At 42.9% G+C, this 16,095-nt stretch overlaps 1 protein-coding gene across 1 annotated transcript; it reads right to left on the bottom strand.

Moving 5' to 3' along the window:
• Window positions 1–4,074: 4,074 nt before the first annotated feature.
• LOC121552176 (UDP-glucuronosyltransferase) lies at window positions 4,075–14,924 on the bottom strand. Its single transcript, XM_041864901.2, has 5 exons — window positions 13,853–14,924; window positions 7,210–7,341; window positions 6,597–6,684; window positions 4,896–5,115; window positions 4,075–4,451 (listed from the first exon to the last, which is right to left on the bottom strand). The coding sequence occupies exons 1-5, from the start codon at window positions 14,777–14,779 to the stop codon at window positions 4,166–4,168; spliced, it is 1,653 nt and encodes a 550-aa protein (XP_041720835.1). The 5' UTR covers window positions 14,780–14,924; the 3' UTR covers window positions 4,075–4,165.
• Between the last annotated feature and the right edge of the window lie 1,171 nt (window positions 14,925–16,095).

Raw genomic sequence — 16,095 nt, forward strand, 5'->3', positions numbered from 1 at the left:
GATATTTTCAGTGGTATTGTTAACAAACATGCCCCCATAAAGAAAAAGAGAATTAAAAACAGGTTCAGCCCCTGGTTTGACCGTGATCTGGCAGAGTTACTCCACCTCAAGAATTCCATTTGGCGAAAGGCTCGGCTCACGCATACTCAGGCTGACTGGCTCTCGTTCAGGCAAATGAGAATTAAGTGCACGCAGGCTATCCGGAAGGCCAAAGTTAGTTACTTTAAGGAGCAGTTCTCTCTCTGTGGGTCTAACCCCAAGAAGTTTTGGAAAATGGTTAAAGATCTGGAGAATAAACCCTCCTCCTCACAGCTGCCCATGTCCCTTAATGTTGATGATGTGGTTGTTACTGACAAGGAGCCCATGGCTGAGCTCTTTAATCACCACTTCATTAAGTCAGGATTCCTATTTGACTCAGCCATGCCTCCTTACCCGTCCAACATTTCCTAATCTCCCACTCCTTCTAATGCGACTAGCCCCGATGCTCCTCCCTCTTTTTCCCCAGCCCCGCTACAAAGTTTCTCCCTGCAGGCGGTCACTGAGTCCGAGGTGCTAAAGGAGCTCCTTAAACTTGACCCCAAAAAACCATCTGAGTCAGATGGTTTAGACCCTTTCTTCTTTAAGGTTGCTGCCCCTATCATCGCCAAGCCTATCTCTGACCTTTTTAACCTGTCTCTCCTCTCTGGGGAGGTTCCCATCACTTGGAAGGCAGCCAAGCAGTGTCCTTTATTTAAAGGGGGAGATAAAGCTGATCCTAACTGTTATAGGCCAATTTCTATTTTGCCCTGTTTATCAAAAGTGTTGCAAAAACTTGTCAATAATCAACTGACTGGCTTTCTTGATGTCTATAGTATACTCTTTGGTATGCAATCTGGTTTCCGCTCAGGTTATGGATGTGTCACTGCAACCTTAAAGGTCCTAAATGATGTCACCATTGCCCTTGATTCTAAGCAATGTTATGCTGCTATTTTTATTGACTTGGCCAAAGCTTTTGATATGGTAGACCATTCCATACTTGTGAGCCGGCAAAGGAGTATTGGTGTCTTTGAGGGGTCTTTGGCCAGGTTTGCTAACTACACACAGTTTACATACACTTAGGTTGGAGTCATTAAAACTTGTTTTTCAACCACTCCACAAATTTCTTGTTTACAAACTATCGTTTTGGCAAGTCGGTTAGGACATCTACTTTGTGGATGACACAAGTAATTTTTCCAACAATTGTTTACAGACATTTCACTTATAATTCACTGTATCACAATTCCAGTGGGTCAGAAGTTTACATACACTAAGTTTACTGTGCCTTTTAAACAGCTTGGAAAATTCCAGAAAATGATGCCATGGCTTTAGAAGCTTCTGATAGGCTAATTGACATAATTTGAGTCAATTGGAGGTGTACCTGTGGATGTATTTCAAGGCCTACCTTCAAACTCAGTGCCTCTTTGCTTGACATCATAGGAAAATCAAAAGAAATCAGCCAAGAACTCAAACAATTGTAGACCTCCACAAGTCTGGTTCATCCTTGGGAACAATTTCAAAACGCCTGAAGGCACCACGTTCATCTGTACAAACAATAGTACGTAAGTATAAACACCATGGGACCACGCAGCCGTCATACCGCTCAGGAAGGAGACGCGTTCTGTCTCCTAGAGATGAACGTACTTTGGTGCGGAAAGTGCAAATCAATCCCAGAACAACACCTTGTGAAGATGCTGGAGGAAACGGGTACAAAAGTATCCATATCCACAGTAAAACGAGTCCTATATCGATATAACCTGAAAGGCCGCTCAGCAAGGAAGAAGCCACTGTTCCAAAACTGCCATAAAAAAGCCAGACTACAGTTTGCAACTGCACATGGGGACAAAGATCATACTTTTTGGAGAAATGTCCTCTGGTCTGATGAAACAAAAATAGAACTGTTTGGCCATCGTTATGTTTGGAGGAAAAAGGGGACAGCTTGCAAGCCAAAGAACACCATCCCAACCGTGAAGCACGGGGTGGCAGCATCATGCTGTGGAGGTGCTTTGCTGCAGGAGGGACTGGTTCACTTCACAAAATAGATGGCATCATGAGGAAGGAAAATTATGTGGATATATTGAAGCAACATCTCAAGACAGTCAGTCAGGAAGTTAAAGCTTGGTCGCAAATGGGTCTTCCAAATGGACAATGACCCCAAGCATACTTCCAAAGTTGTGGCAAAATGGCTTAAGGACAACAAAGTCAAGGTATTGAAGTGGCCACCACAAAGCCCTGACCTCAATCCTATAGAAAATTTGTGGGCAGAACTGAAAAAGCGTGTGCGAGCAAGGAGGCCTACAAACCTGACTCAGTTACACCAGCTCTGTCAGGAGGAATGGGCCAAAATTCACCCAACTTATTGTGGGAAGCTTGTGGAAGGCTACCCGAAACATTTGACCCAAGTTAAACAATTTAAAGGCAATGCTACCAAATACTAATTGAGTGTATGTAAACTTCTGACCCATTGGGAGTGTGCTGAAATAAATAAAAGCTGAAATAAATCATTCTCTCTACTATTATTCTGACATTTCACATTCTTAAAATAAAGTGGTGATCCTAACTGACCTAAGACAGGGAATTTTAAACTGAGTTTAAATGTATTTGGTTAAGGTGTATGTAAACTTCCGACTTTAACTGTACCTCACTCAAAGAATGCAGTGTATAAAATCAGAACATCTGTTGTCTCAGCCACTGCCTGTCACCAAGGGAGTACCCCAAGGCTTGATCCTAGGCCGCACACTCTTCTCAATTTACATCAACAACATAGCTCAGGCAGTAGGAAGCTCTCTCATCCATTTATATGCAGATGATACAGTCTTATACTCAGCTGGCCCCTCCCCGGATCTTGTGATAAACTCTCTACAACAAAGCTTTCTTTGTCCTTAACCTTGTTCTGAACACCTCCAAAACAAAGGTAATGTGGTTTGGTAAGAAGAATGCCCTTCTCCCCACCGGTGGGATTACTACCGCTGAGGGTTTAGAGCTAGCTAGTTTAGAGGTAGTCACCTCATACAAGTACATGGGAGTATGGCTAGACGGTACACTGTCCTTCTCTCAGCACATATCAAAGCTGCAGGCTAAGGTTAAATCTAGACTTGGTTTCCTCTATCGTAATCGCTCCTCTTTCACCACAGCTGACAAACTAACCCTGATTCAGATGACCATCCTACCCATGCTAGATTACGGAGACTTCAATTATAGATCGGCAGGTAAGGGAGCTCTTGAGCGGCTAGATGTTCTTTACCATTCGGCCATCAGATTTGTCACCAATGCTTCTTATAGGACACATCACTGCACTCTATACTCCTCTGTAAACTGGTCATCTCTGTATACCCGTCGCAAGATCCACTGGTTGATGCTTATTTATAAAACCCTCGTAGGCATCACTCCCCCCTATCTGAGATACCTACTGCAGCCCTCATCCTCCACATACAACACCCGTTCTGTCAGTCACATTCTGTTAAAGGTCCCCAAAGCACACACATCCCTGGGTCGCTCCTCTTTTCAGTTCGCAACTGGAACGAGCTGCAAAAAACACTCAAACTGGACAGTTTTATCTCCATCTCTTCCTTCAAAGACACAATCATGGACACTCTTACTGACAGTTGTGGCTGCTTCGCGTGATGTATTGTTGTCTCTACCTTCTTCCCTTTGTGCTGTTGTCTGTGCCCAATAATGTTTGTACCATGTTTTGTGCTGCTACCATGTTGTGCTGCTGCCATGTTGTGTTGCTACCATGTTGTTTTCATGTTGTGTTGCTACCGTGCTGTGTTGTCATGTGTTGCTTCCATGTTATGTTGTCTTAGGTCTCTCTTTATGTAGTGTTGTGGTGTCTCTCTTCTCGTGATGTGACTTTTGGTAGGCTGTCATTGTAAATAAGAATTTGTTCTTAACTGACTTGCCTAGTTAAATAAAAGGTTAAATAAAAATGTGAGTGCACAGTTTACAAAACAGAGCTGAGACCTCTCGATGCAGAATGGGGCCCATATATAAATGTCCCATGTTTTTTTTTTCTCCCCTACCCAATCCCACAATCATTTATATCAATAAGGCAACAAAAAAACTTAAATTGTTTTATTTTATTTTACTGCAACACACTCTTACAGCTTTACCATCTCACCACCAGGAGGTGCTGCAGCACTTCCCACGGCTATGCACTCTTCTTCTTTATAGTCCTCTTTGTTCCACAGCACTTGTGGAAGCAGACTTTGCAGCATTTAACGGTGACGATGACAACAATGAGAACTATAGTGAGTAGCAGAGTGAACACGTCCAGACTGTGGTACTGGATCCAGTTGAGGTCGTGAGCGGCAGGTCTCAGGTGTTCCGCTCCGCCGTGACGCATCACAAACTCCGACCAGAACACGGCCAGGTCCAGGGGCTCGATGGGACGGTCCTTATGCACCGCTGACAGCTTCACCATCTTCTCCTTGTAACTGAGGAGGAAGGACATGCAACAGGGTTTATAATCTCCTCATAGACAACTCATGACTGCTAATACAGTATAAGTGAAGGAACCACTGTGTCACACTGCACAGTGCAATATTCACCTGGGACTGAATTCTAATGAGGTACTTTAATGTAAATCATGCATGGCTGACAATGACATTTGCACTGAAACTCAATATGTGCGTGTAGATCTCAAGTTAGGATTTTGTCTCTGTACTGTTTGCACTGCTACTTGAGTTCATAGTATCTCCTAGTATTATATATTTTATTTCATTTTTAACTAGGCAAGTAAGTTAAGAACAAATTCTTATTTACAATGGCGGCCTACCCTGGCCAAACCTGGACGACGCTGGGCCAATTGTGCGCCGCCCTATATAACATGATGTCCTTGTAACATTATTACTTCCTAGTATTACGTTAACATGTCTGACCTCTTGTCGTTGATGACCTTGTTGAGGGCCTCCACTAGTTTGTCTGAGGTGATATCAAACAAGTTGAGCACCTCCCCGACACCCCTCACTGCCATGCGGTGTACGTTGTCACCCTGTTCAGCGAACAACGGCAGCATCACCATGGGAACGCCGTTACAGATCCCCTCGTAGGTACCGTGGGTTCCTCCATGGGTGATGAAGGCCTTGACCTTGGGGTGGCCTAGAACATATACAGTTGAAGTCAGAAGTTTACATACACCTTAGCCAAATACATTTAAACTCAGTTTTTCACAATTCCTGACATTTAATCCAAGTACAAAATTCCCTGTTTTAGGTCAGTTAGGATCACCACTTTATTTTAAGAATGTGAAATGTCAGAATAATAGTAGAGAGAATGATTTATTTCATTGTCCATTTGGAAGACCCATTTGCAACCAAGCTTTAACTTCCTGACTGATGTCTTGATGTTGCTTCAATATATCCACATAATTTTCCTTCCTCATGATGCCATCTATTTTGTGAAGTGCACAAGTCCCTCCTGCAGCAAAGCACCCCACAGCATGATGCTGCCACCCCCGTGCTTCACGGTTGGGATGGTGTTCTTCGGCTTGCAAGCTGCCCCCTTTTTCCTCCAAACATAACGATGGTCATTATGGCCAAACAGTTCTATTTTTGTTTCATCAGACCAGAGGACATTTCTCCAAAAAGTAAGATATTTGTCCCCATGTGCAGTTGCAAACCGTAGTCTGCCTTTTTTTATGGCGGTTTTGGAGCAGTGGCTTCTTCCTTGCTGAGCGGCCTTTCAGGTTATGTCGATATAGGACTCGTTTTACTGTGGATATAGATACTTTTGTACCTGTTTCCTCCAGCATCTTCACAAGGTCCTTTGCTGTTGTTCTGGGATTTATTTGCACTTTTCGCACCAAAGTACGTTAATCTCTAGGAGACAGAACGCGTCTCCTTCCTGAGCGGTATGATGGCTGCATGGTCCCATGGTGTTTATACTTGCATACTATTGTTTGTACAGATGAACGTGGTACCTTCAGGCATTTGGAAATTGCTCCCAAGGATGAACCAGACTTGTGGAGGTCTATAATTTTTTTTCTGAGGTCTTTGCTGATTTCTTTTGATTTTCCTATGATGTCAAGCAAAGGGGCACTGAGTTTGAAGGTAGGCCTTGAAATACATCCACAGGTACACCTCCAATTGACTCAAATGATGTCAATTAGCCTATCAGAAGCTTCTAAAGCCATAACATCATTTTCTGGTATTTTCCAAGCTGTTAAAAGGCACAGTCAACTTAGTGTATGTAAACTTCTGACCCACTGGAATTGTGATACAGTGAATTATAAGTGAAATAATCTGTCTGTAAACAATAGTTGGAAAAATTACTTGTGTCATGCACAAAGTAGATGTCCTAAATGACTTGCCAAAACTATAGTTTAACAAGACATTTGTGGAGTCGTTGAAAAACGAGTTTTAATGACTCCAACCTTAGTGTTCAACTATACTTCAACTATAACATAGGACATGAAACCACGAAGAAGAAGTAGTAGTATTGCTTCTCTTGCACAATGGCAACGAAGTAGCATGTTGTGTTTACTGCGAAGAGTACCCCTCTGTAACTTCTGTAACCCAGGTGGTTTTCATGATATCTATATCATTGTAACATTATCTCTGATTATGAGAGACTAAACCAACCCAGCAGCTCATTCTGAGGAAGCCACTTCATCAATCTGACGTTAGCTGGAGCGTTTTTAGGCACCACTCCTGTGTACCTCCATACCACCTGAAACACAGAAAACAACAGCTTACCTTCCTAATCAAGTCATATAGAATCATCTGCCAGTTCTGGATATAGTGATGAAGGTACACCAGTTTGTAGTGGGATATAAATGTGTCTGGAGTTTAAGGCATAGCACCAGTGTAGCTCCACACAAACTGAACAACATAGAGCAGCAGCTTGCCATGACCCTTGACATAGTATATGGAGAATATGCAAATGCCACTGAAACTCCATGTAATTACAGTATTCCTATGAGTTAAGTACCACGGGTGACAAAGGACTTGTTCTTAGTTTAGATTAGACTAATGGTGGATTGGAGATTAGGCCTATATGCTTAACATGCATAGTACTGTGCTACTACAAACACTGACATCTCAACTGTGAGTGAGAATTAATATTCTAAGATTTAGAAAATATGTTGTCAGTTGTTGATATTTACAGAAGATTGTAAAGATTGTGTTGGTCAGAAAGGGTTACTTTTGACAAGCTAATAGGGTGCCATTTGGGACGTATTCGAAGTGTCCTTACCCTCTGAGGGATCCTGCTGAAGGCATCAAAGAACTGCTTGGCTTTCTCCTCCGGCATCTGAGAGACCATAGAGCCCAGGGTGAAGACCACGAAGCCATCCTCTCCTGACTCATCCACAAACTCCTGCAGGTCCTGTTGAGGCACGGTGGGAAGGGTTAGTTAACAAAAACATTTTTCATTTACATTTTCGTAATCTAGCAGACGCTCTTATCCAGAGTGACTTACAGTCAGTCAGTCAGTGAGTGAGATGCTACTCTTGCTTTACACGAGCGTGGTATGTGTAGCTTGTTGTTGTTGGTCATAAGTCATGTGTGTGGCAAAAGTTAGGAGATATCTAATCAATGAATGATGGAATTAAAAGTTAAAGGAGAAGGTTAGGCTACAATGACCAAGAGCCAACAGGTAGGCTGCTACTTAATTCAGAATGGAGTTGTTGTTATTTTTAACTGTAGGATGAGAGCGCATGCACTGCAGCCTCAATTAGCCTAGCTAGCTAACATTAGCTAGCTTAACTAGCTTCTCCCGGTTTGATGCAGTCAAGACAGGTACTATGTAATCATATTTGATGATAAATAACCTAGCTATGGCAGCTATTACATGCTGACAAAACCGGCCACGTGCGCAAGCTTTGTAACAATAAATGTACACATACATGTAATTCAATCATTTCATCGCAAAAATAGAACTTAGTTCTATTTTAGACGCTTGACGTGCTGCAAGTCCTGCCTCTCCCATCTAGTAGAGAACACGTGCTTTTGTAGAACTCAAAATGGGTCAAAATTCTCCAAAGATCCAGCACAAAAAAAAACCCATATGCATTTCAGGTAAACAACACAATGTTTATCTCTTAGGACAAATTAGTTAGCAATAGAAAGTTAGCTAAATGTCCATGAATGTTTCGACCTGTTCCAAAATTAATATAGTTGGTTCACAATTGGTGTTGGTATTTTAACCTGCGTGTCATGAACACGTCTGGTAGGGATAGACAAAATCAACATACGCACGTTAAAGGCGCTGCATGGTCAATCTGACGTCTGCATTGGCCGTGCAGCATTTATGCCTTGATCACACCGACAGCAATATTGTATTTTGGTACACCATAAGTACATTAATTTCCAATGGAAAGCTGCGTTTGCCTTGCAGCATTGCGTTGCAGAGGCATTTGCAGTGTGTTCTTTGTGGTGCATACGTTGGATTTATCGAACGTATGCCTCAAACTGGATGCGTAGACGGCGCCATATGGATGTTGAACTTTTGTTGCACACACATCCAGATGATACTGCGTTCCATTTTGCGCAAAACACTATCGGTGTGATCGAGGTGATATGGTATTCATACTTCTTGCACTTCACGGATCAGCTCAGAGCTGTTGTCAAGGAAGTGAGTTTGTGTTTATACAGGATCTCTCGCCCTCACCTACCGTCAACCAATCATGTCTATACGGAGCCCTCCACATTATTACACAATTTGAGAGGCGCAAGGCAATGCGGTACAGAGCTCAATTTGACCTCTGCGTGACTCCGGAGGCTTCGCAATTGCGTCACACCATCCATATGGCGCCTCCGACCACAGTTTCAGATCAAGCATAAATTGGCTCTTAGTCTACTATAGCGCGAGTCGGCTTGGTTGGTGCTGTCTCTTGTCTCTCCCTCCTTTCTTCACCCGTGTCACTCGCTCACAGAACGGCCCCTCTCCCGCCTGTTCAAGCGGCACCTCTATCTCCCTCCCTCCAGTGTTGCTATTTTTCAGTGAGATCTGCTATTGGTTCCTTGATTTGTCGCTAGATGATGTTTTACCATTGCAGCGATGACGTCACAGTACCAATTTACCTTGCTGCGGTCCCCGACGTAGCATTTTCGCCCCCTCTCCAGCACCTCTTGTACTTCTCTGTCTGTCTGTGTGCCATTGCTGTGACGTCTGTTGCACAGACAGCTTCTCCCACTCTCATTTACGGACTAATTGAGTGGGAAAAGTAGCTAAATGCTATCAAAACCATAGAAACCCTCAGTGTCAAAACTCCCCAAAGGCAGCCTGAAAAGTAGTTTAATTTGTCGCTAGAATCTTTTATCAATTAAAATAGCTGGAGGGGTCTAAAAACTAGCTAAATATCGACAAAATCGCTAAGTTGGCAACACTGAGCCTATCGCGCGTTATCAGCTCCGGTTAATAAAGTAGCTTAAAAAATGACTTTTCTGCTGCTTCCCTCACTGGGATTGGAATGGCTCTGGATCTGAACAGGTCTATATGGAATGGGTCTAGTTGTCCTCGGGTCTTTTGGGAATGGGTGTCCTATATATTTTTTATTTTATTTATGCATATAGGTGTTTATATATTGTTTTTATTTTATTTATGCATATCGGTATCTATATTTTTATTTATTTATTTATGCATATTGGGTCCGGGTGGGAAAGCCTCAGGTCCATTTCAGAATGTGTCCAACTTTTTGGACCTGTGAAGACCTGTAGTTGGAACTAGAACACAATAGGGACCCTCAGGTCCTTGGTTAGATTATAGTGACCACAGTCCACGAGGAAAAAACAGTGTTGTGTCCTAAATGACACCCTATTAACTATATAGTGCACTATTTTTGACCAGGGCCCATAGATCACTGTATAGGGAATATGGTACCATTTGGGGGACATCAATGCTGTTCCTGGCTCAGGTTTCACTGGTTGAACACAGCGTTTAGAGAAGAGACAGAATGGAGGGTAGTACAGAGAGGGACATTCCCCCAACGTTAATGTTGAGCAATACTTGAGTGTTAGAACAGTCTTCGGTCTGGTTAGCAAAACATTGACTGAAGGAGGGAAGGTGAAGTTGTGAAAGGAGACCATGCTCTGATAACACCCTGTATTCATAGAAATAAAGGCATAATAAACCCTATAACAATCACAGCTATCCATAACCCCAACCCTAACCACACAAAACAATCCCTGCAGAGTAGTTTCCCTTTTTGAGGTTTGTAGGGTTGGAACTAGACCACAATAGGGCCCCTCAGTTCCTCTATTAGATTATAGGGGCCACAGTCCAGGAGGAAAGAACTGTGTAATGTCTTAAATGGCACCCTATTACCTAATATAGTGCACTACTTTTGACCAGGGCCCATTTGGGGCACATCAATGCTGTTCCTGGCTCAGGTTTCGCTGACTGAACAGTCTTTAGAGAAGCGAGAGAATGGAGGGTAGTACAGAGAGGGGCACTCCTAATGTTAATTTTGAGCAATACTTCTCTTTCTACAAAATATGAGGAACCACACTTTCCCTGCACATCTATCTGCCTTGTCCTTTTTCTTTCCCCAAGCTGAAGGATGTGGTTAGGAAACATTTGAAAAGTTATGGGTGCGATTTGAGAGTTATGGGTGCGATTATGGAGCATTTCTATTGGTGCATTGCGTTTTATATTCCCTAAAACATTGTCAGGATTACTTGTTTGGCATGACTCCCATAGCACTCTGGCGTCTGTTATCAGTACCCACAATACTTAAAATTGACAGGAAAGTAACTTGAACTCTAGGTTACACCAGGTTTGACAGATTGCAAGGCAAACTAGATGGTAATTGTACATGAAGTACAATTGATGGGACTTGCTTTAACTCTTTAAAAATATTTTTGTGATAGTGGTATAACTTGAAAAAGTGTAACTTTACTATTTAAAGCAAAGCACTTACATATTTTCAAAGTTAAATGTAGTAAAATAATTAGTCTGATTATTTTGATAGACTACTATATCAACCATATTACTTTGGATTGTGGGGCAGTTAGATCACAAAAATGTCTGAACTACAGTTGTTGCGTGTGAAAACTAAAAGAAGAAAGATATACGACAAAGAGATCCATCAGAAGATGGGAATAAAACGCAGGATCATGTGGACCAACAGTCTTAGGAAAGCAAAGTCTGAATCATTCATGCTGTGGGTTTCAGATAAATAGATGCACAATTTACTTTTGTAAAATGTTCAATGTAAATGAAGTTTGATTTTAGTTTAATGGTGATGTAATGATTAGAAATATGATGGTGGATCTAGTGATGACAGCTCTTTAAAAGTATTTTTATGGTAGTTGAAGAACTACGTAGAATAGGTTTGTATGTAGACCTACTGATAGCTAGCTGTAGTTCTATCTAATAGATAAACTCTTTAGGCTAACAGTGATCACTGAAAAGTACATTTCCTGAAGAAAACGCCAGGGTTGTGGGTTCGATTCCCACGGGGGGCCAGTATGAAAATTGTATGCACTCACTAACTGTAAGTCGCTCTCGATCAGAGCGTCTGCTAAATGACTAAAATGTAAATGTGTGTTTGCTAGCATGTTTTAAAGTATGTATGCTTTTGAAATATGTTATAGTAGTGGTAGTGTCTGCAGTAGTAATGGTGGTGACTGGTTATAATTGAAGAGGTAGGTAGATGAAAATATGGATTGATTGATTGATTGGTTGGTTGATAGGATAGGATAGCCTGAATATGCGAAAGTTGGTTTGGTTTCTCTAGCTTGAACGGTTCAAGAGTTACAATTATTGCTGGTGGATATTATATGCTAAACCAGAGCTGGTGCGAACCACAGCTAGGTAGCTATGCCCAGGAACAGAGCTGGACCAGAGCTAGTGCAGACCAGAGCAGTAGTTGTGTGGGGGTCAGTAGTTGTGTGGGGGTCAGTAGTTGTGTGGTTGTCGTCAGTAGTTATGGTCAGTAGTTTTGGTCAGTAGTTGTGATCAGCAGTTGTGTGGTTGTGGTCATTAGTTGTGTGGTTCAGTATTTGTGTGGTCAATAGTTGTGGTCAGTAGTTGTGTGGTTGTGGTCAGTAGTTGTGGTCAGTAGTTTTGGTAAGTAGGTGTGTGGTTCAGTAGTTGTGTTCAGTATTGTGTGGTTGTGGTCAGTAGTTGTGCGGTTGTGGTCAGTAGCTGTGATCAGTATTTGTGTTAAATAGTTTTGTGATTGTGGTCAGTAGTTGTGGTGAGTAGTTGTGTCATTAGTGGTCAGTAGTTTTGGTAAGTAGGTGTGTGGTTCAATAGTTGTGGTCAGTATTTGTGTGGTTATGGTCCGTACTTGTGGTCAGTAGTTTTGTGGTTGTGGTTTAGTAGTTGTGGTCAGTAGTGGTCACTAGTTTTGTGGTTGTGATCAGTGTTTGTGGTCATTAGTTGTGTGGTTCAGTAGTTGTGTGGTCAGTAGTTGTGTGGTTGTGGTCAGTAGTAGTGATCAGTAGTTTTGATAAGTAGTTGTGTGGTTCAGTAGTTGTGGTCAGTAGTTGTCTGTTCAGTAGTTGTGTGGTTGTGGTCAGTAGTTGTGTTGTCAGTAGTTTTGGTCAGTGGTTGTGGTAAGTAGATGTGGTAAGTAGATGTGTGGTTCAGTAGTTGTGGTCAGTAGTTGTGTGGTTGTGGTAAGTAGATGTGGTCAGTAGTTTTGGTAAGTGTGTGGTTCAGTAGTTGTGGTCTGTAGTTGTGTTGTTGTGGTCAGTAGTTGTGGTCACTAGTTGTGTGTTGTGGTCAGTAGTTGTGGTTGTCATCATTTTTGCCAAAGCTGCCACGTGCTCCTCTGCGTCTGTGAGTATCCATAGCAACGGCTCTGTTGATGAGACATGCGAAAACTGTTAGCTGTCGTTTGCTAGCTACTTTTTGTCACTCTAAACTCAGACAAACAGCTGTAACATTTTATTGGTAGTAGATATTTTGTCTGTTGGGGGAGGGGTCAAAACGGTAGTTTGGAAAATGGGGTAAAATGTGTTAATGCAGTTACTAAAACAGCTGTATCGTTAGATCCATAGAATATATTTTGATAGTATAAAAGACCGATCTGCATGTTTTAAAGTTTGAATTACATTTCTAGCTTAAACGGTTTAGGAAGAGTAGCATTCCAAATAATAATAATAATAATAAGAAGAAGAAGAAGAAGTATGACGAAGATTTTGAATGGGACGTTTGCTTTGCAAGTCCCATTAATGAGAGCTAGTGGAATGTGGGCTGTAGAACGTGAGGAGGAGCTAGTCGGTAGATAAACGGAGAGCTGTGTCCAGTCAGTCCCTATGGAGGAAACAGAGATCCGGTTACAGCTGGCCGCTAGCTGAGTGTCTGAGGCAGGGAAACACAACATCTGGGGTAGAGGACAACACCCAACACTCTGACAGACTGACTGTCCCTTTAAAACACCCAACAGAATCTTTCTGACTCTTTTACAACATTAGGGCTTCAGAGGAGAAAGTAGTCTGTCTGTCAAAACATAACGATCTTGAAAAGAGATATGGTCCCAAATTAGAATGTAAGAGAATAATTTGATAGCTTGAAATGTAATGTAAACAAGTTATAATTTAGCTAAATTTTTCCCAGAGGAATCTCTGCTGTGGTATAACTGCCACTGCAGTGAATCTATCCCTTAAGGCAGCGGTATCAAACTAATTCCACGGAGGGCCGAGTGTCTGCGGGTTCTTGGTTTTTCCTTTCAATTAACGCCAAGACAACCAGGTGAGGGGAGTTCCTTACTAATTTGTGTACAAGTACAAGGGTGGAGCGAAAACCTGCAGACCCTTGGCCCTTTGTGGAATTAGTTTGACACATGTGCCTTAAGGTTTCTGGAACTGGATCCATATAACGTATAGGGTGCACAGCTCTGCACAGTTGATGTTTCTGCACAGTTTAAGTTATTTATTTTATTTACCGCTGGAAGTGGATCTCTTTTACCACAGTTGATGCCTCCAATGTTGACCATGTTGGGCATCCTGGGTTTGGGATACTCAAAGGAGTAGTCATACCTCAGCAGCCAGATCGCCCCATGCCCCAGCAGTTCCCTGTATGTCATGTCTTTCTCCAGGTACCTACTGGTCAGCTCGTCGAAGCTAGCAAACATTACCGTACACAGGTAGCTCTCCAGACTGTACATGAGCATGTTCTTAACCCTCCCTAGGAAGTCCATGTGGTCAGTGTTGCCGGTGAAGAAGCGTGGTACGTAGGATGGGGGAGTGGGGCACTGGGCAGCCCTATCCTCCATCCCACAGGGGATCCCCTTCAAGAAGTACACCGCTGGGATGTTGAAGGAGTCAGCGATGATGGATCCACAGGGTAGGAAGGGGTCGGTCAGCATCATCTTGAACCCTTCTCCTCTCAGGCGCTGCATCAGGGGCTCGTCATACAGCAGGCCCTCACAGCCTTTCACCTGCATGTTGGTGAAGTCAATCAGGCCCTGCACGTTCATAAATATGTCCGTTACCTTCGGGGTCTTGCGGAACATGTCGTCCTTAATTTTGTTGATGTTCTTGTCCAGCTGTTCCTTGTTGTAGGGGACCCTGAAGATCTCAGTCCTGTGGTAGTCAGAGCCCTTGATGAGGATGGATGTCTCAGGGACTAGCACCACCATCTCATGGCCCCTGGCCGCCAGCTCCTTCACCAGCAGCTTCATGCTCAGCCAGTGGCTCCCGTCTACAGGCACCACCAGGACCTTGTCCCCTTGGACGGGCCCCGGACACAGGGCTAGGCAGCACAGCAGAACCAGCAGTCCCAGCCTATTCCCCGGCCTCAGCCCCAGCCCTGGCCCCAGCCACAGCCCCTGCCCCAGCTTATCCACAGGAACACTTTTCCCCCAGCCCATGCCTCTCTGCCTCTCTGCTCAGTTACACAAGCTGTGTTGTGAGAAGTACACTACCTCCCTGAGGTCTGGCACTGAGTGCTACTGAGAGGCGGTTAAACCTCAGACTAAACTGTGGGAGTGTGTCTCCCTGCTAGGTCTGGGTCTGCCTGTGCAGGCAGTCTGTTATATAACCCCAGTCAGTCCTTCCTGTGGACTAAAGTCTATCTGCAGTATGAATGGTTCAGGTTAATGATTGCTTAGGGCAACTGAGAGATGGAGAGGATTAGTTCACTAGTAATCTCAACGTGACAGCCTTAACATACAGTATAGAGTAGCTGAGTTGGTTCTGGGTGCTGAGATTAGCTGGCTATTGGCTAGTGAATTATAATGCAAAAGTATAACAGAGATACTGATGATCAATTAGATGTATTACTAACAAGAACTGAAACCAGAAAAGTAAGCATTGCTCATTTAAAAGGGCTGTTTGTAAAAAAGCTTTTCTCCAATAGTACTCATATTGTTATAGTTGAATTGTTGGTTTTCTTAGTTCTACAAAATGAACTGTTGTCTGTTATTTATTAATTTCCCATTGATCAGCATGACATTGAAAAAGAAAAGTAACATGAAAGGTACAGTGCCTTGCAAAAGTATTCATCCCCCTTGGCATTTTTCATATTTTGTTGCATTACAACCTGTAATTTAAATAGATTTTTATTTGGATTTCATGTAATGGACATACACAAAATAGTCGAATTTGGTGAAGTGAAATTTAAAAAAATGAAGACCAAGGAGCTCTCCAAACAGGTCAGGGACAAAGTTGTGGAGAAGTACAGATCAGGGTTGGGTTATAAAAAAATATCTGAAACTTTGAACATTCCACGGAGCACCATTCAATCCCTTATTAAAAAATGGAAAGAATATGGCACCACAACAAACCTGCCATAAGAGGGCCGCCCACCAAAACTCACGGACCAAGCAAGGAGGGCATTAATCAGAGAGGCAACAAAGAGACCAAAGATAACCCTGAAGGAGCTGCAAAGCTCCACAGCGGAGATTGGAGTATCTGTCCATAGGACCACTTTAAGCCGTACATTCCACAGAGAAGAGTGGCCAGAAAAAAAGCCATTGCTTAAAGAAAAAAATAAGCAAACACGTTTGGTGTTCACCAAAAGGCATGTGGGAGACTCCCCAAACATATGGAAGAAGGTACTCTGGTCAGATGAGACTAAAATTGAGCCATCGGGGAAAACGTTATGTCTTGGGCAAACCCAACACCTCTCATCACCCCGAGAACACCATCCCCACAGTGAAGCATGGTGGTGGCAGCATCATGCTGT

This window comes from Coregonus clupeaformis, chromosome 4 (genome assembly GCF_020615455.1).
Source record: "Coregonus clupeaformis isolate EN_2021a chromosome 4, ASM2061545v1, whole genome shotgun sequence".
Taxonomy (NCBI): Eukaryota; Metazoa; Chordata; class Actinopteri; order Salmoniformes; family Salmonidae; genus Coregonus; species Coregonus clupeaformis.

What these genes read in the sequence shown, in the direction of transcription:
- LOC121552176 (XM_041864901.2), bottom strand. Translation starts at nt 14,779, where the DNA reads ATGGGCTGGGGGAAAAGTGTTCCTGTGGATAAGCTGGGGCAGGGGCTG. An exon ending in AAAGAGATCCACTTCCAGCG is followed by an intron (nt 7,342 to 13,852) that starts GTAAATAAAATA and finishes GTGCCTCAACAG; the next exon opens with GACCTGCAGGAGTTTGTGGA. An exon ending in TCAGCAGGATCCCTCAGAGG is followed by an intron (nt 6,685 to 7,209) that starts GTAAGGACACTT and finishes TCTGTGTTTCAG; the next exon opens with GTGGTATGGAGGTACACAGG.